At 42.5% G+C, this 25,275-nt stretch overlaps 1 protein-coding gene across 3 annotated transcripts in view; it reads left to right on the top strand.

The window, feature by feature from the left end:
- zfhx3b (zinc finger homeobox 3b) overlaps nucleotides 1-25,275 on the top strand; it is a 171,753-nt gene that overhangs the window by 39,558 nt on the left and 106,920 nt on the right. For all 3 annotated transcript variants that reach the window (XM_066713793.1, XM_066713795.1, XM_066713794.1), the window contains exon 2: nucleotides 20,581-23,698. In XM_066713793.1, coding sequence (XP_066569890.1) covers nucleotides 20,617-23,698 — 3,082 coding nt within the window. In that variant the 5' untranslated portion in view covers nucleotides 20,581-20,616. The remainder of the gene's footprint in view (nucleotides 1-20,580; nucleotides 23,699-25,275) is intronic.

A 25,275-nucleotide genomic window follows, 5' to 3' on the forward strand; every position in this document is an offset into this window, starting at 1 on the left:
AAATAAGACACATTCTAGCACAAAGATGAACGTGCAGCCAAACTAATGTGATGTTGTACATTTATATTTAAAAAATGTATATATGTGATCAGTGAAAATCTAAATTTTGTAAGAAAAACTACAGAAAGCAAAACAAAAAAACAGCTTTGTGCTAAATTATTTATTGAAGTGGTGTTACATAGGCTTTTAAAATTAAATACACTTTGTCATTTGAAATGAAACCAAAACATCTAACAAGGGGACTGTAATGAAAACAAGAAGAAAAAAAAACTAAACAAAAAAATAATAATCTTTGTAAACAGTGTAAACAACCAGGCTGGAAATTCCTGCTTTTTTTTGTCTAACAGTAACTGTAGTGTTTGCCCTGCTGACGTACTCTACTTTAGTTAGGCTAGTTAATGCATGTTTTAGCTTATTAAGTTAGAAAGGGGTTGAATTGTATCAGGGACTCTTGTTAATGAGGGTAGAGAGGCTGAAAGAAGAGAAGCCGGGCTCCGGGTCCTGACCACGCTGCCGCAGGGCCGCTCAGCCGGGCCGCCTCACCTGTTCAGAGCTCTGATGGCGCTCTGAGATCTCCATTGTGCCCAGCCAGACGGAGCTGTTAGAAACCGTATACCTTCCTTTAACCAGAGAGGGAGGGCAGCCAAGAATTAACTGCTTTTTCATTCTGGCAGCAGCTGAGCATGGTGTCTGACGCGATTCATAGCAGAGCAGGGAACTGAGAAAGTAAAGCAAGAAACAAAATATCTAATACACTTAAAACAGCCTCAATTAAACAACAACAACAAAACGAACCCCACAATTTGAGTGTTCAATTTAAAGGCGTGGGGCCTTCTTTATCACTGAAAGTCAAAGGAATAACAACAAAGACAAAAAAAAATTTTGTTGGTCATTGTACTGATAACTATTTTTGCATACATTTTATTTGACTGTTGATTTTGACCTCCATAGCAAAGGTTTTCGCAATCTGATGAATTCCTCTCTTCTCTTTTCACTCCTTTGTAAAGAGATAGTCCTTAATAACTTGTTGTAGCTTAGCATTTTGAATGTTTTCTCTTTACTTAAAAGCCAAGAGAGACTTGTATTGGCATGGTTTTCTAGGGAATTAGTGTCATATTGCAGTGAACTCATACGGCCACGGAGCATTTTAATGACCTACAGCTTGTTTGCTGTTATGTTTACCAGCACGGTGGTAGAAACGCGGGGACATTAGTATACAAAAGAATGTAATGCATGAAGGAATGGGCACAGTAAACAGTCTTACCGTTAGTTTTGTGTTAACCCTAATGTCACAGAGAGAGTTTGTTGTGCCCAGCCAGATAATACTGGATCTGTAATATAGAGATCCTGTAGGGTAGGTTTGTTTTTGTTTTTTTAGCATTCGGGCAAGAACTAGAAATCCTGGAAGACCTCTGAAAACTGGACAGTCCAGGGAAAGCCTGAACAGGTGGTGACCCTAACAGCCCTGAAGTATAGTATTGACAAGGGCCTTGCAGGATATTGATTATTTTATTGTATTGCCATGAACCTTTGCGGCCAAAGAGCTTCGATTGACCTGGACCCTGGTGCCAATAGAGTATAGTCCTGACCTGTACCTTGGGGGCAGGATTACATGGCATTGACCTGAACTGTGATAAGCAGAGAAGGCCCCTTCAGCCTGGGCATCAATGTGGAGAGCAGATTGTTTTTCAGAACACCTACAGAATGGCAGTGCTGGTAATTTAGAGGTTGTGACTTAATCTGATGATTTGTGTGGTGTCAACAGTCTTGTCGGCTCTTAATCGGTATGCGCTGTGACTTCTGTCATGGAGGTGAATGGGTGGTGTTTCGCTTAATTACAAAAAAAACTAAGTACAAACATGTTTCACCAGTTTGAGAAGTATAATGCAGAAAAATAGATACATTTTTATTATAAATATAAAGACCTTTGTGTTTATGATAGCATATAACATTGCCTGGAAGCCGTGTGTATTATTTTGTTTTTGTACACATACAGGCACTTGTTTGAGGGTTTTTAATCAATTAAAAACTTGTTGAACTGTCTGCTATTGTTTGTTTTTAATATATCATTGGTATCATTTCTATATGCAATTAGAGTGCCTTCTTCATCAGCTTAGCGTGACTTTAAAGGAGTTTATGTCATACAAAATTGCTGTGTGTAGAACATGAAACTGGTGAGACTGATGAAATTGGCTTGGCCTCATGAATTTCACCTCCTACACAGACAACATAAAGCTCACCTTCTCAGGGTGGCAGTTTGGGTTGGCAGCATTGGCATGCTGGGTAGCTTTTTTTTTTCAAAACCTTGATCACAATAAAGCCTTGCTGACTGAAGTGCCAGGTACTGTCTATTTCCTTTGTTTTACATGCAGTTCACCTGTCGCATTTAACACTTGATCAAAGGTCCACAAAGTCAGTAAATAGTTCTTACTGCTGGTTGTCTTCTGCAGTCTACTGTTGTTTGTATGCATCTCTCTCTCACTCTCTCCCTTTCTCTCATATATATATATATATATATATATATATATATATATATATATATATATATAGCATACATAGTGTATACATTACACTTTTGGTTTTGAAGCTTCCAAGGTCTACAGTAAAAATGAAAGATTGTTTGATGCTTAAATGTTTGAATAAAGTCTGTTTTAATTATTTAAGTAGCAGTCTAAACATCCCTACCTGGAAAAATTGGCCATTACACGTCGTCTTACATATCTTATTTTTTTGTTTGTTTTTTATTATTTTTATTACATAGAACAAACTTTTAATAAATACACATTGGGAGAAACACCATGAGATCTGATTGGCCACTGTTTGAAGTAGACACCACAGTCTTCTTCAAAGGGGGATTTTGAAGGCCAGAACTTCTCTTTAGAAATGGGATTTCCTCAGAGCTTCTGTGAGTATCCATTAAAGGCCGTGTTTATTGATGGGATTTATATCTTAGATTAAATTTCCTCCTGAGAGGAAACTTGATTCACATACTAAAATATATAGGAATTTAGTCAGCTTTGTTACCAGTTGAATCTTTTCTAAAAAGTTAAAAAAAAAAAAAAAATATATATATATATATATAAGAATTATATTATAAGAATTCTTAATGCATCAGAAGATCAAATGTGAACAAAACATAGATACATTGTAACATTTTAAAGGTCTTTGGACTTCTATTTTATAGCTATTGCTCAATTAAAACCTCCTAAAATGGATGTAGTGGGTGGGAAAAAAAAATGACTATTGCGGTCTCCAAGTGGACTCCACCACCAACTTGAAATGTTTAGCTACCCAACGGCTCCTAATGTTGTCGTGTTTTACAAGTAAGTTGTACATACCTGTCACAGGAAGGGAATGCATGGACACGCTTGCTCTATGCTACTACAGGCTACACTACTAATTAGAAATAATGATATGGTGACTGTGGGACAAACAGGTGTTGCTCTACCTTTAGAGTCTTTTATTTTCTTCTCTCTTGCTTTTCGAAAACTGTCTTCTCTCTGTGCATGTAAGGGCATATTTGTGTCCAAGCTATTTTCTTTAAGTATTTTTAATGAGAAGTCATATTTTATTTTTGGAAGCCCTGTAAATGGTATGCATAATTTATAGTCATACACCCTTAATTCAAGGCTGCTCAAGGTGGAGCTTCTGGAACTGATCAGATGAAGCATACATGTACAAAATGGTGCCGCACAAAGAATTTAACCATTGTGATGCCTAGCAACGAGGCCCTTTTACCTGCGGTCAGTGGTCTTCCATGAGCTCAGATTTATTTTCTTTTGTAGTGTGATCAAGGAGAATGTGCTTCATAGCTTAATTGGAAAGAACCCCATTTCTCTATATCTTTGCTGATAAGATCTGAGTAAATGTGAGTTCTTCTCCCCCCAATTATTTAATAACCTCTGGTACTTTGATTGAGTACAGGTAAGCCATGCAAACATTTATTTTTTTGTGTCTTTCAATTATGCAAAATATAGAATGAAAAGGCATTATATGTTGGGCAAATTACAATAACGACACTTCCGTCTGGAGTAAACCCTCCGTTTTTGGAGCTGTTCATGGTTTAGGGTGTCAGCAGACCAGAGGGAGGTTTTGCCCTGTCCTTAGGGTTCAGGATGCAGAGACTGTCCTTGGGGCTGGACAGACAAGAGCAGTTTTATTCCCCCAAGGGTGCACCTAGCATCAGTGAGTCCAGTGCAATTATGAGCAGCAATTACAGGTCCAGGGCCAATTAGGCACTATCTCATTTTACATGGCCACGCCACAGGGCATCTGTTCATGCTGGACTGTTGTATAGAGGACGCCCCTGCAGCCCATTCACAGTACAGTCATACACCAGGGAGATGGCAACGGTGGCAGGCATTAATAGTCTGCAGACAATAAATCTGTTTCTTCACACCTTGCTGAAGAACGAGAATACATTTGAAAACTTTTCAACCGTTCAAACTAGTTCTTGGAACGTCTTAATTGGATCTGTTAATACATTAGAATGTGGTGTTCTTGTACATTAAATTCAGAGCTAATGGTTTCTTACAGATTAAGAAATGTGGAATCCAAAGAAGAACGGCTTTCTTATACCCACATCATGCCTGCACGTATAAAACCGCTGGCTTTGTTCTGAAGTATGCAGGCAATGATCTGTTCTGGAGCTACATAATCCTGGGAAAATCTGGATGTGAGAGACTCTGGTAGTAAATAGTGCTCTGTCTTGGGAAGAAGGTACAAATCCTTTGAGCAGTGTCCTCTTTACCACTAGAGTGGAATATACAGGAAAGCTCGGAATAAATTCCTTTGAACCAACACATGTGGACTGCTTTTTAAACACCGCAATCAGGGTTCCCAGATTAGCTCTGTTTGCACAATAGCACAAGCCCTCTGCAAGAGTAAAGGTCTGCTGCTGCATGAAGAATTACCACATTTTATACCATAATTCCCAAACACAATTTATTTTCCTGAAATATGACTTCTCCAGTCATAATATCCAGCACATGCACAAGACACATTTTTAATTGCCAGCTAAAACTAAGATCACTGTTTCAGAATCTGATTTTACGGTTAGCTAAAGATGTGTTCACCTGGAAATAGTGTACCTGGAATCACTGAGCACCAGGCAAGCTTCTCTGAACATCTGCCATGCCCCAGCAGATGGGCAGAAACTCCGGAAAGCTGGCACTGCCACCTTCATGGAAACATTCAGAGCACTGATGTTAATGGTTCTTTGGCCAACAAAAGATTTTATTCACAATTTTATACTTGATCTGGCCAAGATCCCTCGTCTCTTCCACATAGTCCTGGCACAATTTATAAGGGATTATGTTAGTGTTTGTGTAAGTAGCATTAGGGCTTGAAAGTTGAGATTCAAAACACATTAATTATAATTATTCAAGCTGATGGATCCCTTTGCATTAAAATGACATTCTCCAGAGCAAGTGATTGTTTATCTTCTTGCCTGGCATGCAATTTCAATGTCAAAACAATGAAATCATTAATTAAATGTGTATTAAATGTGCAGTGTCGAGGTCCACTAGGCAAAGCTGAGTCGACTGCTTCTTAAGAATTTAAATTCTCCACAATTGTGCCAGATCTCTCTAAAACAAATAACAGGCAAGTTCCAGACTGGGGAAGACTGAGAGCTTCATGCGGCTCTGAACTTTCACAACTTTCATTGCGCACTGTATATTCTCACTTTTGCAAGTGACCAGTGAAGTGTTATCTCTTCCCATCATTCCTCTTATCAGGGTAGCTCCTCTGTGGTGGCTCAGTACAGGGCTAGCCCCGGCCTCAATGTTGCAATAGCTGATCGCAGAATGTGCAGAAAAGTTAACAACTGTAAAAACAGCAGTCTGTGGGAAACCTTGCTTATGTTACAAACAAAAAAAGGTAAAAACATAAAAAGTAATACTTACTATGTTTAGTCAGTTCGCCTGTTATCAAAACAATGCGTGAAAGGGGGCGGGGGGAACTCTAAACAATTAGAGTTTGAATTCTGATTTAAATTATTTTATTGGTGTAATTTTAGTTGTTGATAAATGTTGTGATTGTCGGAGAGTTTTGCTGTCCTTTGGGCACCTGGTATTACAATGCAGTCTCGTTGGCCTCTGTCATAGCTTTCCTATCGCGCCAGTAGAAGCAGGAGGCCCAGGAGTGTGTGGGAGTGAACCTGGCCTCAGACAGACAGCTAGCCTTGCTGAGAAGAAAGTAGCCTCCTGTGTCCCCTTGGCCTCTCCCTGTGCTCAAATTCCCAAAGAGATTCATCTTTCATTTTTGTGGAGCTGTGATCCTGCAAATAATTACACAGCAATGTAAATTATAGCGCTGTTCCAATGCAACGCAGCCTTCCTGCCTGCCCGTGCTCTCGCTGCGTGCGCCAATGTGTCATTTCAAAGGGTCCCCCCGAAACTTCCACAACACGGAACGAGCCACATCTTTGGACGTGCCTATTTGCGAGGTAGCCCCATGACTACATATCTCACAAATTATATTTTCTTTGGTTTGGTACACCCCACCACATATTAAGATTGAAACATTTTTGCTTAATCTTTCACTGAGAGGTCCCATTAAAGGGGACTTAGAAAGTTGGGTTGGCAGCAGATGTTAATCAACTGAGAACACTGATTCTGAAGAGGCTTATCGAATTTCTGAAGAGTTTGTTGGACTTCCAAAGCTATGTTCCTTGTCTGCTGTTGGGTGCTGGCGCTCAACTTTACAAGACACTGGGTTTCAGCCATATCTTAAAATAACTGTTCAATATTCAGGATTCTAAAAATCTGAAACCGTTCAGATGCAAAGACTTGGACATGTGTTTCTTGATAGTTGAGAGAAATGGTCAGCAAACTGGATGGTACAGGCTGTGGATTCTCTTAGTTGAAACCCAGGGATGACCTTTTAGGCATTGTTCCACTGAGGCCGTAATGAAGTTGCTGATGCTGAGATCATGAGCGGTCCTGTTTGCTGGTAGGTTGGGCTTCTTGCTGCACAGTCATCCAGCTGTGAGCCAGATGTGTGAGGCATGTCATTTGGTGCTGGAAGGCAGGAGATAAGAGAATTGAGGCTTTGGTTGGCTGGGGTCTGGTCTGCAGCGGTTCAGTTAGATGTTGCGGTTGGTGTGATCTGAACTTTCACAGCCCATGTCATGCTTAATGCCTCACTTCCCAAATACAGCTCTCTTCGTGATTTATTTCTAACAGGTGCTCTGCGAAAGGCTGACGTCTGGAGGCAGTGCAGCTCAGGGTCTGAGGTTGGGAACGGGAAGGCATGTGGCCATTTCATTAAACTGGGAAGCCGGTGAACAAGAGCGGCAGTGTGTAGAGCAGAGGGCTCGGCGGCTGTGCCCCTCCTCAAGAGAACTTGGGACTAGAATACAGCCTGTCTTGTCTTACCTGATGTTAGAAAGGGGAAGGGAAACGAGACATATTAGCACAAGCTCTTATGGTATGAGAGCCTTTCCTAAACTCCCGAACCTCAGGGTCAGTTTGCGCAGTTTCATCTGAGGAACTTCTCTCTGCACTGTACACAATGGCAGGATTGTCTCAGATATGATGAGCCAACAACTGACGTTTGCAAATCTTTACTCAGTATCAGTTTTCTCCTGAAGAATAACACTGCAGCTTGGTGTCTTCATGGAGACCTAGTGATTCCCAGTAAGTGGCCTTGTTCTCCTATCCCTGCAGTGGGAAACAACAACAACAATGTTAAAGTTGCCCCACTCAGAGAAACTGCCAAGGAATTCAGTCATGCTCTGATTCCAACACCACCTCCTAGACTGTTAGTCACCCCTTGGCCTGTTTACAACTGTAAATAGACACTATATACAAAATATAGCTCTTGTTGTTTTACTAAATGCACATCACACTTACTTTTGGTAGGTCTATACAGTGTAGCAACAATTTCAGTCTAACAATGCATCTTTTAAAAGTAAGTCAGATGTATAGATGTGTGTTTATAATAAACCGTTTAGTAGAAATACATGATGAAAGAAAACCATATCAAGTGAAAAGTTAAACATGTGGTTCAAGCAGCATCCCTCATTGTCTCTTTCTATGACATCTGGGATAAAGCAGAATCAGAGAGTTGAGACTTGCATGTGAATATTGGTGGTTTTCAGCAGTCTTGAACAACAACAAAAAACTGCATTAACTTTGTCATGAGCACATTAGTATTTTCCAATTTTGCATAATTTCGATTTTCCTCACGCAAAGGGTATAGCCTGCCTCGATGTTTTAAATGCACTTCTCAAAGACGGGCTCTGTGCTGGATGGAAATTTCTTTTGATGTTTTGTGTTCTTGAATTGAGAATGGAAGCTTCTTTCAGTTTCACCCCCGAGGCCAAGTTGTTACTCAGTTAGCAATTTGTTTTCTCTTTTGTTTCCCCCCCCCCCCTGTTGATATTTCCTAGTTAGAGTTCAGCCTTAAAACGATGCTTACTACAAAACTGCGCTTCCTTCAGAAAATCTGTGGTTCCAGTCTGCATCGCTAACAGTAACACAGGCTCCATGTCCATTTAAAACAATTATGCTGATCCAGTCCTGATCTATTATCATACATGAACTGTCATATTTAGAAATCTTGATTAATGATCAAAACTCATCAAACAGACCAGGCTTTACCCTGATTACTGTGGATCGTTAAATGTGATTCATCAGTATCCTCGGTCTTGATTGATAATAATCAGAGCAAATCCCCTCCATTTAAACAAATGTGAGGCTTTTTAACCAAACTTTTTTTTTCCTGCTATGTGTATTTACTTACTGCAGAGTTTTTTGCAGGCAATGTTACAATGTTTTATTTGATTGTGTGTTTGTTTTTCAACACCGGCAATGCTCTCTCAGTAATTTTAGACACTTCATATACTGTAGTGTTGGAATGACCTCATTTTGTCTTTTGCATATCCACTGTACTGCATTACTTTCTTGTCCTTTATACGTATTTGTAATGGTGAGCTTTTATTTTATTTTTATATACATATATTCTGTCATCACTTTATAGACAGAAGTCTGGCTTGTGTACTGTGGCGCTGTGTACAGACAGCCACACTTAATAATAGAAGTCCAATACATGGCTCCTCATTCAGCCGGACTTTGGTTGTTTATTCATGTGATTTTGTCAGTTTTTACAGAGATAAAGGATGAGATAATTTGACAAGAAAATTACACCATTATTCTTCATAAGAATGTTAAGTAATTGTGTTTATCTGTGGGTAGATAAACTTTAGGAACAATAAGCCAGTCAGTTACACACTGAGTTTGTGTCGATTTGCTGTTGAGTAAAATCTTTTCATCTTTAGTTTTTTTTTTTTTTTTTTTTTCTTTCTGACTATATATTATTATTTTTTGACTGTGAATGATTCCACTTTTACCCCTCCAGAGTCTCTGTTTTTATTCCCATCATTCCCCCAGTAGAGTGTTTTCGGAATAAAGCAATTACTTGTTTTGATTAGTTTTTTTGGGAGGTGATTAGAATCCACATGTACTGCCAGTTCCTCTTTGTTGCCTTTAAAATATACCTGAACTAAATCTCGACTGCCTTTTATGTTTGCAAATTCTTGATTTGCAGTTTCAATGTGGATTCATCCTGCATCTGTTAAAGATGGACCAATTGTATATGAAGAAAGGTAGTTTTCTTCCCTCCCTTTATTCAGAATAAATTAAAACAAAAAAAGGGGATACAGCCAGTACAGACAGTTGTCTGCTCTTTGTTGTTTAGCCTATTATTGTAAATGAGTCTGGTTAGCTGTCTTGCATTCTTTTAAAAATAGCCTGGCAGTAAGTGTGAGCATGGGTACCTAATTGGATATCTACTCCAGTGTTCTTCAAGAATAGCCTAGCATTAAGGGTTAGTATCATCAGCCGGATGCCTTTTAATTCTCACTGGCAGTTCTGCTAACTCTGAGTTCTGGGTTATTCTTAAAAAAAAAAAAAAAAAAAAAAAAAAAAAAAGCACTACTGCAAAATAGCGATGTTTAAACATTTTTTTTTTTTCAATGTCTGGACTTTTTATAGTGCAGCACTCAGCATTTGCTTCCTTTTTCAGTGCACACATTATTCCTTTATTTTATGAAGGTATCATAATTATATAAAAGGAAAAACTTTGTTAAACAACACAAGAGACAGAACCTCTCCCTAAGGTTTTATTGTCGAAAGTGAGTGCAGCTCTCTGCCAGGACGAGGGCTCTAACTAAGCAGGGAGGAATGCAAGCCAGGGATCATAAAAGAAGTATTTGTGTACCAGAAAGATTTTCGCTTTTTCTTTTTAAATCTTTGTCATTAATGACTTTAGCAAATGTGTAGTGGAGAGTGAATGGAGAGCCGCTGCAGGCCTTCAAAGCCTTTCTCTAATTATTTATCCAGGATATCCCTGCCTAGAATTAGAGGCTTGGACACTATCGGCTTCTTTCTTTATTCCTTTTTCTTCCCTTCGTTTTTTTTTTTTCTTCTTTTAAATAAATAATTTCCACAGAATAGCTTCACTGGGACTCTTTTCTAATCCCCTGTGTGTGTGTGTGTCTGTGTGTGTGTGGATGTGCTTATGCTCAAAGGGGGAGGGCAGCTCTAGATACTTACGAGACATTTTCTAGTCCCCGTTCTCTATCGCAACACTTTTCCAGGCCCAGTTTAAAAAGCAGTAAAAGCTGTTGCTCGCACACTTTACTCAAGCCATTTGGTCATCATGCCTCGTTTTGCCACCCACGTTTGCTCGCATCACCATCGCCCACTCTCCCAGCTTAGCAACACCCACCATATCGCCATCACAAGGCTACCCTTTGGCCCCCCATTGTCTATCTCCATTAAGCTCACCCAAGCCTCATATTACTGGTCTCTAATCACTTGCTTGGTCCATCCCAGAGTCTCCTATAGCTTTACCCCTAGGGCACCGGTCTTTGGTCTAACCACTTGTCAATATCTCCTCCTCTTAAAGCTGTATAGATGCTCTCAACACAGCCTCCCCATTCACCAAACACTAACCACCATGTTAACTGCTTTGTGCGATATTGTGTGGCAAGTCCCCACAAGGTTTTAACTGTAACGTGTGCCTTGGGGCTGTGGAGAGGGAGGCTGTGCCTTTAAGAATGCTATTCCAGGGATACTTATCTAATTCCAGGTGCCTGAGAGAGAACTGTGCTGTTTTACCAGGTGCAGGGTTCGGTCATTACTGAGGTATTTGTTTTTCAGATTACTGAAAAAGACCTGGGATTAAAGGGACATTATCCCCTACCATTCAGCGTGTCAGTTCCCGCTCAGCAGGAGTGAATTAGGGAGGAGGCAGATCACAGTGTTGGGGCTGTGCATTGGCTATTATACCCATTACCCTCCCCACACCACACCAACACCCTCACTTCCTGGGTGACATTTAGTGACATTTTAAGTGTATGAGTCCTAAAGGAGTAGAGGCAGGAGGGTTTTGAAATGCCCTGGATTAATGCTTATGGTTCAAGTATGAGGTGACAGTGCTGCAGAAATGAGGATAGACGCTCTCATTGTTAGGGTGCTGGATGGCAGGATTGGAGAGCTGAGAATGGAGGCCATCCATTTACACCATTCAGAAATGGCAGAGCCTGGAGCTGCAGAAAAGACTGTATTCTTTGTGCTGTTACTACTGTTTGGGGTTACATGGGCATACATCACAGTTTTATTCCCCCCTTTCTTTCTTTCTTTTTTGCATTTTAATGTGCATGTAGTAAAGTTTAGATCTTGTCCTGCTGGTGAGTCCGTGTCAGCCTTTGCCCCGCCCCCTCACAGACAGCGAGGGCCGCGGACAGAAGGGGGTGGGCTAGCACTGCGCCGCTGTCACCGCTCTAGGACGAGCCCTCGTGGAAACATTTACACAGAGCCCAGCGATTATCATAATAAACAGTTTTATCATCGGCCTCCCAATCAATAATGCGGCTTCTTAAGGTTTAATATTTCAATGATATTGATCACCTTAACAACTCTGTTTGCGGTGGGCTTGCCTTAACCGCTCGAATGCTGGAGCAGACGTAGGCGAGCTGGCACTCGCTCCCGGAGCCCGGCGAGTTCTCTACCTGGAAGGGCCTGAGCCGTTGGCAGATTAGTGATGTATTGACAACCTGGAGGAGCAAGGCAGCATTGTATTTTTGGAATTAAACTCTTTTCAGAGAAGGGGGATCATCCTCGACAGAGCTTTATCGGCATTTTCTTATTGGTTTTTGATGCCCATTGTGTGATATACTGCTGTAAGAGACTGCTTCGCGCAGCAGAGATGATAGAACTAACTTGAGGTTAGTGCTGGTTTCATCAAAAGCAGTCTAAGAACAGGGGGAATGAACAGCTCCCTCACCTCTTGAAGGAAAAATGGATCTTAAGAAGAGGCAAAAAGCTAGGGGGAAGAATGCATTGCTGTTGCCTTTCATGTTCCTGTTGGAGAGCCATTCGGTTTGCTGGTTTATATGACTACCGATCATAGAAGTAACAATGCACTCTGAGGAGAAAAAAAAAAACAACTAAAATACCGCTTGTTGTGGTTCAGACTTTTTTTTTTCTGTTTTTTTTAATCCTGTTGCTTAGCTAAAACAAAATGACAGAAAACAAAAAAGCTAAGCATGCAGAACTCCTGTAGTTAGCAGATTTCACTTCCAGCTTTACTCACAGAAAAAAGGCCTGCTTCCCCGAGATATAAATAGCTGAGATTTAATAATTAGCCAAAACGAAAGCGTGGTGTCTGGCTGACTTTGATCTGCATGTCTCACACTTTTCAATGACCTTTTATTCGAAAGACAAAATGAAATGGATAATTGTGTGTGTGTGTGTGTGTGTATGTGTGTGTATGTGATATTGTGAGTATGTGAGTGGGGGTTTGTGTACACGTTTAGGGGGTTGGTTCAGTACTCTGGACAGAAACCAGGTTGTCTTTAATCATAGAGTCTAAAGCTCATCGGCAATCATGTCTACCTGCTTTTTCATTGCCCTTCTCTCCTCACAGGGGGAGGTACTGTTGCAGGAAACAATCCAGTGTGCCCTTGGTTCACAACATAAGGGAAACAATATAGCCAGAATAGAGGGTCACCATGTGGACTTTTCATTTAATCAAAATGGCGGAATGCATTCATGTTTAGCTGTATTTTTCTGTAATACTAAAGCACTGTGATATTGACATAAAAACTCCCCTGTCTTCTAACTGAAAAACATAGGTGTACATCAGGATTTTGACATGGTACCACTGTAGATGTCTATACAAATCAATTTTGCCCTTAACTGAGCCTGGGATCTTTTTTTAGAATACTTTTAAAAATGAATCAATTGTCCGATGTCAGCCCATCAGACCTGGGCTAAATCTGACTCCTGGCTAGTCAAGGTAAACGGTTTCCATCAGAGATTACCCGGATGTCTTCCAGCAGGTTATTGATTCATGGGCCACAGTTTCAGGTACGGCTCATCACTGGCAGGATCACTCTAGTAAGCGGACCTAATCAGTGCAGATTAAACAGAAAAATCTAAGACTGCAAGCAGCACATCACTGGTGCAACCAATCCCAGCCAGGTACAGCACTCAGAGCAGGTATTTGTGCTGGCTGAATAACAGTTTATGCGCACACACACACACACACACACACACACACACATGCGCTCTCACAGTCTCGCAAACACACCCACCCCTGCTGTGCCTTGGCGTGCGCATAGCTTGGTGTATGCGCCAGGTTGCCCGGGGGCGAATGTAGGGTTTGCGGTGTGAGCGCGATTGCCTATCTCTGATTATACATCAATACCTTTATCCCTGGGATAATTTATGCATTTATAGAACACAAAGCTTTTATCTAAACGAATCACTGGGGACTGCGCTAGGAAATAATACAGTATGTGTTTCTATGAGGGATTATAAAAAAAATGGAAAAAAATTGCTTGCGGCTGCTTTAATAAGAGGTTATTTATGTTAGAGCTATATATATATATTATTATTATTTTTTGCCCTGACAGTTTCCACAAACTTTAAATATTACAAGTATTTAAAGACCTGTGCTCCGAGTTTAAATAAGAAAAAGAAAAAGGAGAATGGCCCTTAAACCTATAAAGTGGTTTACCAAACCAACAAATAACATGAAGTAGTTAATTCACACATTTTAAGCCCAATTGTATCTTTTCAGTAGTAGCATTAGCATGATATGAACCCCCTCTAATTTGTACTCCCTGTCTGCCACTGTTGCCCCACATGCTGGCTGCTAATTGGCGGGAGGCTTTGAGTCTCCTGCTGTGTGTTCTCTGCCATGGATTGCTTTGCCACCCTTCCAGCTTTTTTTACCAGCTTTCCCAAGAACTGTGTAATTAACCCGGAGCTAATTAACAATTTCTAATTACACCACAGTACTGTTTCTATCACACGCTCCAAAAGTGTGGAGACAGTCTGCCGCCCTGCATTATTCCCTGTGCTGACTTTCAACCTGTCTGGGCTCTGATTGGTCTAGTCATGAACCTGTCTGCACTGGTATTGGGCAGGTCACAATGTGTCTGTAATCGGATTGGCCTTCTCAGGAACTGGTCTCTGTCTCAATTGGTCAATAGACTTACCTGAGCTCTGATTTGGTCAGCCCTGAATCTGTTTATCATTTGAATGGATTCATGTATTTTGAGTATTGCATGACATTTTTGTATATATTTTTTTAACTTTTATACTTTGCAGAAGCATTTGGTATTGTTTTTTAAACTACTGTTTTAAAGCAATTGTTTTTTAGTCTGCATTATTTTAGTGAAAATGTAAATGTATACTGATTCCCTTTCAGAAAACAAATAAACAACCGTTAGACAACACTGGTCCGTGATATTTCACCTGCTTATAGTTCAGTCACTTTACATTTTACAGTATGGCAGTTTACTTTGAAACCATTGTATATGTGCATCCCGTCCCACTGTAGAAAGTTTTCATTGGGAAGCAAACTCAAAGCATGTAGTATAGAAAGCAAACATAGCACCCTGGATAGATTTAACCTTTTCAGCTACTTTGTCTTTTTTATGAGAGAGCTTATTCTTTCGTTTCTAGTGAAGGGTATGTTAATTGCACTGGGGTAAGTACAATGGCAGTGTGATGGCAGCTCTGTGCTCCTGAGTCGTGGGAGAATCGCAGGCCTGATGTGCCAGCAGCCACACTACACCGAGCTACAGCCCCCACCACCCCCACCCCCCGTCCAGTCCCATCAGAGCCGCAGCTATTTCTGTTCTGCAGACTGATAGCTAGAACTGAAGATCATTGATTTTACGGGAAGCCGTGTTTACAGACTGAGTGCCATCGACCTGAGTTGACTTTTTGCTTCCTGAAGTAGGAGCTGGAGCTGAGCGGCCCCAGTTGTATTAAGCAGTTGGGAGGAGGAAAGCACGGCTGAGATTGTGGAGACTTTTGCTGCTGTTGCGGTTATTGTCATTGTCATTATATGTTGTTATTGCCGTCTGTAAAGACATGCAGTGTGAGTGTTAGGAACTGGAGATGAAGGATGCTGTGGCTGAAATATAACACAAAAAAACATCCCATGAGCCTCACCTGGTCTTTCTCACCTATTATTTAATAGATATGTAACTGTAAGTTGTCCTTTACTGTGCTCCAGGCTTGTGACTTTGAGAGTGCTCAGTGTCCTGGCATTGACAATGCTAGTTCTGTGAGGAAGAGGCAGGATGGTTCTGATCCAGATTATTTAGTTGACTAAGGAAAAAAAGGTTATGAACTTAATTCCATTTTATATATATATATATATATATATATATATATATATATATATATTCTCAATTAATTGGGAGAGCTTTGTAGGCAAGCCCTTCTGCTTTGCCTGAGGACTACAATGGTTTTTCTATCAATAAACACGTCCCCTGTGCAACATCAAAGGCCTTCTGCTTTATCAATAGGAACCCTTCCTTCCCACATTTTCCTGTAACTTGCTAAGCATTTATGCCATTGATTTTTCAATAAGTGTACTAACCCTTCAGTGGCCAGGGTCCATGATGGCTGAGTTTCACAGATGCAGAGAGATGTCCCAACTTGAGATGTAGGAGGGCTCCCAGTGCGATCTTTGTGGTGCATCCTGCCCCTCCCTCCCAGAGAAGCCTGTTCTGCTGTGTGAGAGAAGGGGGAGGGGGACACCCTGTGAGGCGCTCAGCTGGGGCTGGGTTAGGAGTTAATTCCCCAGGAGAACCAACATATTCCCTGTCCTTTGGGATGCTGCCTCAAGGCAGGTTATTCTGGATGCTTATAATGAGATCGTCCAACCTCTACTTTAATTCCCTTCACAGCCTGCAGTTAAATCCCAGTTAATGAAAGGCACCATATAAATAAAAATTAAGTAATTTTCACTCCCTTTTTCTAAAATGACAGCTAAACCTCTGTTGTTGACAAATGTTTCTTATTGGGCTTTTTTGTATATATATTGAAGATTTGATTTGTTCTGTAAAGACTAGCATTCTGGCTTATTGCTCTAAACTACTATTGGTATTAAGATATTTGACTTGATTGAGATGAATGATGTAGAAATTGTAGTTTTAGAGAAGAGGGAAACTCCAGAAAGTGCAAGATGAACACAAAGACAGGTGAACAGAGTGGGAGGCTATGGGAGATGGAGAGAAGCCTCCTGTCCAAACAGAAAGCAGTCCCAGAGCACTGTTTAGATGAAAACGTCTGCAAGACCTGGGCTTGGCTACAGCTATTCTTTGGAATTATTCTGTGGACAGTACTGAGGCTGAAGACTGCAAGAAGCCTGCTCTGAAGAAGAGTGGCTAATTGTTTTCTCTTTTGTCTTTTGGAAATGCCCAGCAAGGCTCGGCTCGTCTCTATACTGATGTTTATTCCCAGAGTTCTGGGTTCCTGCCTTTTATTGTAAAGGATTATCTTTCTGTGAGAGTGTAGGCTTGTTTTGGCTTAGTTTACTGTTTGACTTCCTTGTTGTTGTTGTTTTTCCTTCAACCGTATTGTACAGTAACATCACTGAAGGCCTGCAATTAGACTTTCACTATGGTGTTTTTTTTTTTTTTTTACGACAACAGTACTGGAGAATTCATTACAAAATATTTGAAGTTATCTTTTCAAATAATGGATGGGAGAAATTGAGGGGTACTTCATTTAATTCCCACTGTAATATTACTGAAGAGTTGCAACTTGAGAATCCTACCTAACCCTGATAGCTGGGAACTTGCAGTCTGTGTGCATAAGATGTCCATTGATTGATCACTTTGATTTGCTGTTGATAAATAAAGCAAGTGGAGAACAATGGCAGGTTATTTCTCACTGCTCAAAAAGTGTGCACTTGTGTGTGTGTGTGTTCTGTGTCTTGCACTGCAAATCTCATTTGTTTATTGGAGACATTAAAGGCTTTCCTTCTCTAAACAGGTGTCACTTAGTTAACATAAGTACTATGGACAAACAGTATTATATTCCCAGGCCCGGCGGCGGCAGCAAGGCTCCTGACAGTACTCTTGCACATCAATAACCAACATGGGCTATTGAATTAGATCTACTTGTTTGTAAAGAGTAATCTTGTTTAGTGTGAACTGTGGATGTGGCGGTCTGACTTGTGTAACTTTGGGACGGTTGAGACTCCGATAGCATTTGGTGTTCTGTGTTATTACAGTGAAACCTGTTTTTGAAATCAAAACTTAAAAAATGTTAAATTGAATAGTTTGTCAACAAGATTATAATATTTTTACTCACTATATTAATTTAATCATATTAATCAATAATAGGTTATGGGTACAAATTAATAAAAAAAAAAAAAAAAAAAAAAAACAACAACAACATACAAATACCTGGTTTTATTTTACCCAAAATGTTTTGCTGTAGCCAGTTTGGTATGTAAATGATTGGGTGGAATTGAGATCCTAGCTATCTCTGACTATGCTGTGTTACAACCTAGTTTTTATGTGAGTTCTAAGCTTCTGTGCTTAATAACGGACATTGGTCAGCTCACTAGTGTTCCTCACGTATCATTTTCCTCTTAAAAAAAAAAAAAAAAAAATATATATATATATATATATATATATATATATATCTTCATTCATGTCTTATACTAGCCTTAGAGACGCATGAAGTTAGTTGTTTTTACAGTATTTACAGCAAAGGTCATGCAAGGCAGTGGAACGGGGAGATAGGGGCGATTAAACGGCTTACATAAAAAGTGAATAGGAGACGCGTGTTTATGTATGAGGCACATCTGCCAGTCTGTCTGCTATTCAGCTAGGAAACTATGCACTGGAAGTTTGAATATGTTTCATTCATACTGCATCCTTTGTCTGTTAGTGTGCTTTGCAGTTATTAAAGACTGTATGTTAGATACTTTGTGCATTTCCTTAGTTAATCTGTAAAACAGGTGGCAAAAAATCTTCTCATTCATTCCTCTGCCTTTTGCAGTGAACATAAAGCATTTGAATGCTGAAATCAGTGTATTCTATATTATAAATGTACAATGCAAACAGTTAAAGTAAATGTATCAAGCGCTGACACAAAATGGCTGACACTTATCCTCTTGAAAAGCCTTTATCATCAGCTTTAACTAAATATATATATATATATATATAGTATATGGTTTGGGAACTAGGATAAACTAACAGTAAAAGTATTTATGTACGAGCATATATATGCTTGATTAGGAAATCATTTTCATGAATGAACTATTTCAAATAAATTGCATGAAGGTAAACTAGTTAATTAATTGAATATAATTCATCAGGACAGTGAGGACAGTCAAAAGGGGAAGTCTTTGTGGAGGGAAGGAGAGTGTTGCCTAATTGTTTACCACAATACATGGAAAAGGCAGCAGCAGTGCCAGTCCTCCCTCACAGCCCTGTCCATTTATGCAGACAAAAAAAAAGAAATAGTGTCTGAACACGCCTGAAATTTGCATCCCTAAGTAAATAAGTAAATAAATCAAGTGGAGGCAGAGAATGTGCTAATCAGCTGGGACAGAACGCAGTGCTGTGCCGGGAAACTTTGCTCATGTAATATTCAGCATTCAAGGTTAAAGGCCAGACGAGAGTTATTGGTTTCAGTCCGGTCACCCCCCTTAATCAATGTTGCCTGCATCCCTTTAATAAAATTATTAGCTCAGCAGTATCTCTTGCTATCATTTTATCTCCTTGTTGTTTTAAATTCCTGCCTGCACCGTGGCTTTTTGGAGCTCGGGGCACTGTTAACCCAAACACACAGATCACATTTATTATTTTAAACCGGTGGATGTGCTGGAGTTTAAAACGCATTTGAGAGTGGAGGTTATTGAATGTGAGATATAAACACGGCTGCTTTTAAATTTCATCTCAGCTCATATTTCTTGGGATTCTGGATGTCTTCAAGTGTTTCCACCTTGATTGAACTGTTCATAATCTAAGGGATCTAAAGGAGTGAGCTGCCACACCTGTCTCTACTACTTGATATGTGGATTTAACCACCTGAGTTTGAGACATTCTCTGGTATATAAAATATATATACATATGTCATAAAAGTTATATAAATATTATGCTATCATTATTATATAAATATAAACATTCAACTTATGTGTGCCTTGGAAAGCAAAACAATGCAGACCGAGACCTTCTGGAAGAAATCAAAAGAAGCATAAAGATGGGATGAAGTACATTGGGAAGAAATGGCATGTTATTGAAAGGAACTCTACCCATTTTGCTTGAAGAGAAAAATATTTGATCAATGCAAACTACCAGTGCTCACATATGGTTCTGAAACCTGTTCCCTAAATGCAAATATTACATAGAAACAACAAACAACACAAAGAAGCATAAATGCTTACATAAAAAGAGATAGAAAAAACAAAAAATGGAACTAGCACGTCACATGTATGTGACATAACTGAAAGAATTAAAATGTTAAAATGGGCCGGACACACTTGAGGAAGGACAGACCAAAGATAGACAAAATAAGCTATATTATGCTATATTACATTTATCATCTTGTCTTTCCTGAAAGTTAAGAGGTTTAAATATAACCAGGGTTAATCCAGAGTATTTTGTTTTTTGTATGAAGTGGAGAACTCAATGCTTGAACTTACTTCCATTTAAATGATTGACATTGGCTGTAATAAAAAACGTAATTTCTATTTTGTGATATCTGTGCTTCTCACAAGTCTTTGATTTAGTATCTTTACATATCATGGTATTTGTGCCAAAGGTTGATATTAACAGAATAAATGAAAAGTTGGGCCATTGGTGGTGTTTGGAAGATGAAGGATTGCAAGTTCCTGATATGGCAGGAAGATGAATCTTGGATAGCTTATTAGTGGTTGTCTGAGGCTCCATTTTAAGCACCTAATCTAACATAATGAGCACTCTGTCATTTTCCCAATTAGTTCTCACACTTTTATCTCACACTCGGTATACTGTACATTAGGAGTGGTCTGTGCTTCCTGTACATATACAAGTTCCATTTATCAGGATGCTTCTTAAGTATAATTTGAGTGTAGATCATTAAGGAACTGTTGAATGTCAAAATGCTAGTGATCCATCTAAAGCATGTATTCTGCAAAATATTTTGTAATGTCATCAGACTTAATATCCTTCATGTAAGAGCAACATAATTGTCCAGTTTCTGTCTGTTGAAAACAAAAAAGTTAGCCGTTGTCTAAGCTCCAATCTCTCTCTTCTCTCTTGCTCAGGCCTGGATGCGATGAACGCCTCATGTAGGCATCAGCATGGAAAGCTGTGAGTCTCCCGCGGTTTCTGGGACAGACGATGGGCTCGCCACCACCACCTCCCAGCAACAGCAGCACCCTCCGCAGCCCTGGAACGATCACTCTAACGCACAGGTCCCTCCCAGCAGCCAGCCCCCTTCCCTGGAGCCCCTGTCACTGTCTGCACCCTATCCTTCCCAGCTCCAGGCCCCCAGCACGCCCCGCGAGGGAGTGAGAGAGCAGCAGCGGCCCCTGCCCCTAGTCACTAGTGAGAGCTCAGTGGCAGGGCAGCAGACGAGACGAGAGCTGGGGGAGGAGGAGGAGGAGGAGGAAGTAGGGAGCTGCGGAGAGGAGGACGATGAAGATTTGGAATACCCGGAAGAAGAAATGGAAATTGACGGCTGTTTCCCAAGTCTGCAGCCCTTCCCTGGGGTGCCCATGGCCCCAGGAGGGGGGATGCCAACTCTCTTGCGCCAACAGGCACGACGGAGGGGGGCTACAGAGAGCGGGAGTGAGGAAGGAGAGGAGGAGGAGGAGGAGGAGGAGGAGGAGGAAGAGAGCAGTGATGTGGAAAACCTGGCTGGAGAGATTGTCTACCAGCCTGATGGCTCAGCCTACATCGTGGAGAGCCTCAGCCAGCTGATCCAAAGTGGTGGGGGGGTGGCGCCCGGCCTGCTCCCCACAAACTCTCTCCCCAGCACGGGGAAGCCGGGCGAACCTGCCGGGACCTCTTCCTCGGTTTACCCTCAGATCATCAACACGTTCCACATAGCCTCGTCTTTTGGAAAGTGGTTCGGTTCCTCAGACCAAGGCTTCCCCAATACCTCAACCCTGGCAGGCCTCAGTCCTGTCCTGCACAGTTTCCGCGTCTTCGATGTGCGGCACAAAAGCAACAAGGATTACCTAAACAGCGACGGGTCTGCCAAGAAGTCCTGCGTATCCAAAGATGTTCCCAACAACGTGGATTTCTCCAAATTCGATGGGCTGGCCCTGTATGGCAAAGGCAAGCCGATCCTCATGTGTTTCCTCTGCAAGTTGTCATTTGGCTATGTGCGCTCCTTCGCCACTCACGCTGTGCACGACCATCGCATGACTCTGAGCGAGGACGAGCGCCGGCTCCTGGGGCACAAACACGCCTCTGCCATCATCCAGGGCATAGGGAAGGACAAAGAACCCCTCATCAGCTTCCTGGAACCAAAAAACAAGAACTCCCCTGCACCGCCTTCCCTGGTGCCCCTTAGCTCTGGGCAGAGCTTCTATGGCACATTTAGTGGAGTCCACTTAGAGCCGGGGAGTAGTGGCGGGGGAAGCGAGGCCCACCTTAATAAAGACTCCGATTTGGGCCCCCCGCAAGCCCCGTTAGGTCCCCTCCTAACACTGGGAGGGCTGGGCAGCTCCAAGCCACCCTTGCTTACCTCAGCGCCAGGCCCTGCCAAAGACTCCAGCGTCCCACCCGAGCAGGGAGGGAGAGCAGAGGGGCCTGCTGGGAAAGTGGGGGCAAGAAGGATGGAAGACGGGGAGAGGGAGGTGGGGGAGGTAAAGGGACTCTTGCCGAGCGCCGAAGTGGGCTCGGATGAAGAGGAGGAACTGTTATTAGAGGAAGAGGATGACGAGGAAGAAGAAGAGGGCATTGTGGTGGCCTGCGGCAGTAGTAGCAGCAGCGGCGGAGAGGGGGGGGAACTGGCTGTCTCAAACCAAAGCATTTCCAAATCTCCTTTATTAATGCCTAGTAGCGCTCTCCAGCCTTCCGCCTGCCCCTCTGCAGCCAGCCCCACGCACAACAGCAAATCCCCAGCCTCGACTTCCTCTTCCTCTGTCAGAGTGTTCGAAGGGGGGGCGGCTGCAGATGGTGGGGGGAGGACTTCGGAGCTCCCTCTGAGCTTTAACTGCCAGGGGCCTGCTCTCCCCGCGGCGGTGGCGGCAGCAGCAGGTAGAGGGGGTGAGGACGACGGAGCGGCATGCCCTCCCGCCGCCTCCTCCACCCCTCTTACCAATGCCGTCACAGATGAAAGTGCCAATCGAGATAGTGCCACAGCTCCTGAACCAAATGAAAGCCCGGCTGAGGGAGAAGAGGACAGTGGGGCTCTCCTGCACCATCACCACCTTCACCACCACCACCACCACCACCACCTCCACCCCTCGGCCCACTCCCACGGCCACTCGCACCCCCACCCTGGAGCGCCCTGCGACCTGGCTGGGGTAGGGGAATGCCCTCAGAATGCTGGGGCTGGAGTTGGTGTAGGTAGTGGGGTGGAATGCCCCAAGTGCGACACAGTGCTTGGATCCTCACGCTCCCTGGGTGGCCACATGACCATGATGCACTCCCGCAACTCGTGCAAGACTCTCAAGTGTCCCAAGTGCAACTGGCACTATAAGTACCAGCAGACACTTGAAGCCCATATGAAGGAGAAGCACCCAGACCCAGGTGGCTCCTGTGTCTATTGCAGCACTGGGCAGAGTCACCCTCGCCTGGCCCGGGGAGAGAGCTACACCTGTGGCTACAAGCCCTTCCGCTGCGAGGTCTGCAACTACTCTACTACCACCAAGGGCAACCTCAGCATCCACATGCAGTCTGACAAGCACCTCAACAACATGCAGAACCTGCAGAACGGGACCTCCATGGCCCCTGCAGGGGAACAGGTGTTCGGACATGCCCCTGGCGGGGTGGTGGGTGTTCCCTCGGCCACACAGGCCACTGCCCATCACCCCACCCACCACCACCACCCTGCGCAGTCCACTGCCCATGTGGGCGGGGCCTGTGGAGCCCCTTCCCCCACCAAGCCAAAAAGCAAGCCCACGTGGCGCTGTGAGGTGTGTGATTACGAGACCAACGTGGCCCGCAACCTGCGCATCCACATGACCAGCGAGAAGCACATGCACAATATGATGCTGCTTCAGCAGAATATGACTCAGATGCAGCATGGCCGCCTGGGCCTGGGAGGTCTGCCCTCGCCCTCTGAAGCCGAGCTGTACCAGTACTATCTGACCCAAAACATGAGTCTACCCCCAGGCCTCAAGATGGACACCGCAGGAGCTGACACCCAGTTCCTGCTGGGCGGCTTCCAGCTCGACCCCAACATGGCAGCCCTGGCGCCTGCACTGGGTGAGATCACTGTGTCAGACAGCACAGCAGTCTGAAATGTCCCACTCCTGCCTCCCCTGTGCAGAGTGAGCTATAAGGACCTAAGAGCCCTTCAGAACAGGTTTATAGTGTGTGGGATTACTCAGATTGCTGTCACTTGCTTATTTATGATATAAAACCATTAAGTTAATATTCAAATTTATGCAATCATTGCAATATATTGCAATATGCAATCAATTGTAAGGGAAATTTAAATAAAATCTAGAATGGTAAAAGGATATTGACATGCTGACTGCGGGTTAAAGAGAAAAAATACTGATACAGGTCATGATATTGTCATGATTATGATAAAAAGACAAAATCAAGGACAAAAAGTTCAACTTTATCTTGCTGACTCAAAGGAATTATGTCCAGTGTTTCAAGCAGGCTTCTACTACCCGTAAACATTGTCACATACGATCGTCTCCCTGTTTCCAGATGGCAGGTGCTGTTTTTTCTAATCCTTGTGCCGCTCTGTTAACACAGAACCAGTTTCTCTTAGGGAGTGTCGGGAAGGTAAAAGGTTAATTGTCAGGAACACACAAGCACTTGCTCTCTTTCCCGTGTCTCTCTTTCTCCTATTTGGCGAAGCTGCCAGCACTCTGCCTGCCTGCTGCCCCAGGGCACACCTGCCCTGTTGAACTCGGCACGGTTCTTTTGTTGCCAGCAGCAGCACAGAGAGAGAGAGAGAGAGAGAGAGGGAGAGAGAGAGAGAGAGAGAGAGAGAGAGAGAGAGTACTTCAAACAGGAAAGCACGGGTAGGCGGGGTCTCAGCATGGCTCCTCCTGTGCTCTCAGTGCTGCATTGCTGTACTGAAGTGTATATGACTGCATGTGTGTGTTTGTGTGCGTCTCTGCAAGGATATTGAAACAGAGCGATCCTGTGTCCTGCAACTTTAGAATCCTCTTACTGTCTATCCATTTTATTCAAACCAAGGAGTGACTGACCGGCTATAACGTTCACTCCACTAAAAACTTTCCTCCCAACAGCACTCAGAACTATGGGTGGAACTGCTGGCTTTGCATGATGTAAGTGTAGCAAAATCAAAACCAGTAGCTGTTGCTTTTTTTTTTTTTAGTTTATTTGTAAGGCAGATGGTACTTCCTACTAGATTGAGCTGCTTGTTTGTTAGCTTATGTGAAGGTTGATAGTGCACTAGAGAGGGAGGGGTTTCTTGCCCATTAAGCTGATGAGAAAAGATTTTACTGCATTGTAATTCTTCACTGGTGGATGTAGATCACCTTTTAACTCCCAGTGAATAAATCCCTCACACTCTTCTTAACACCTTGGCCAGAGTGCTTTATTCTCTGAAGCCTGATATTTTATTTGGGTTATAATAGCGGGGAAGTTCCAGCTGGTGAGATGTTATCTTAATTGTCTCAAGAAAGGCTAGTGAAGAGGGAGGACAGTGGAGGGGAGTTACACATGACTGTGTCCTCCAGGCTCCCAGAATCACTGCTGCTTTCATATGTCATTATTCTGAAACAGCTGCTTTAGTTGGCGACGTCATTTTTTTTTTAACTTTGTAATTGCAGCTATAAATTTTATCTTGGTCAAAA

Source organism: Amia ocellicauda, chromosome 9 (assembly GCF_036373705.1).
Source record: "Amia ocellicauda isolate fAmiCal2 chromosome 9, fAmiCal2.hap1, whole genome shotgun sequence".
Taxonomy (NCBI): Eukaryota; Metazoa; Chordata; class Actinopteri; order Amiiformes; family Amiidae; genus Amia; species Amia ocellicauda.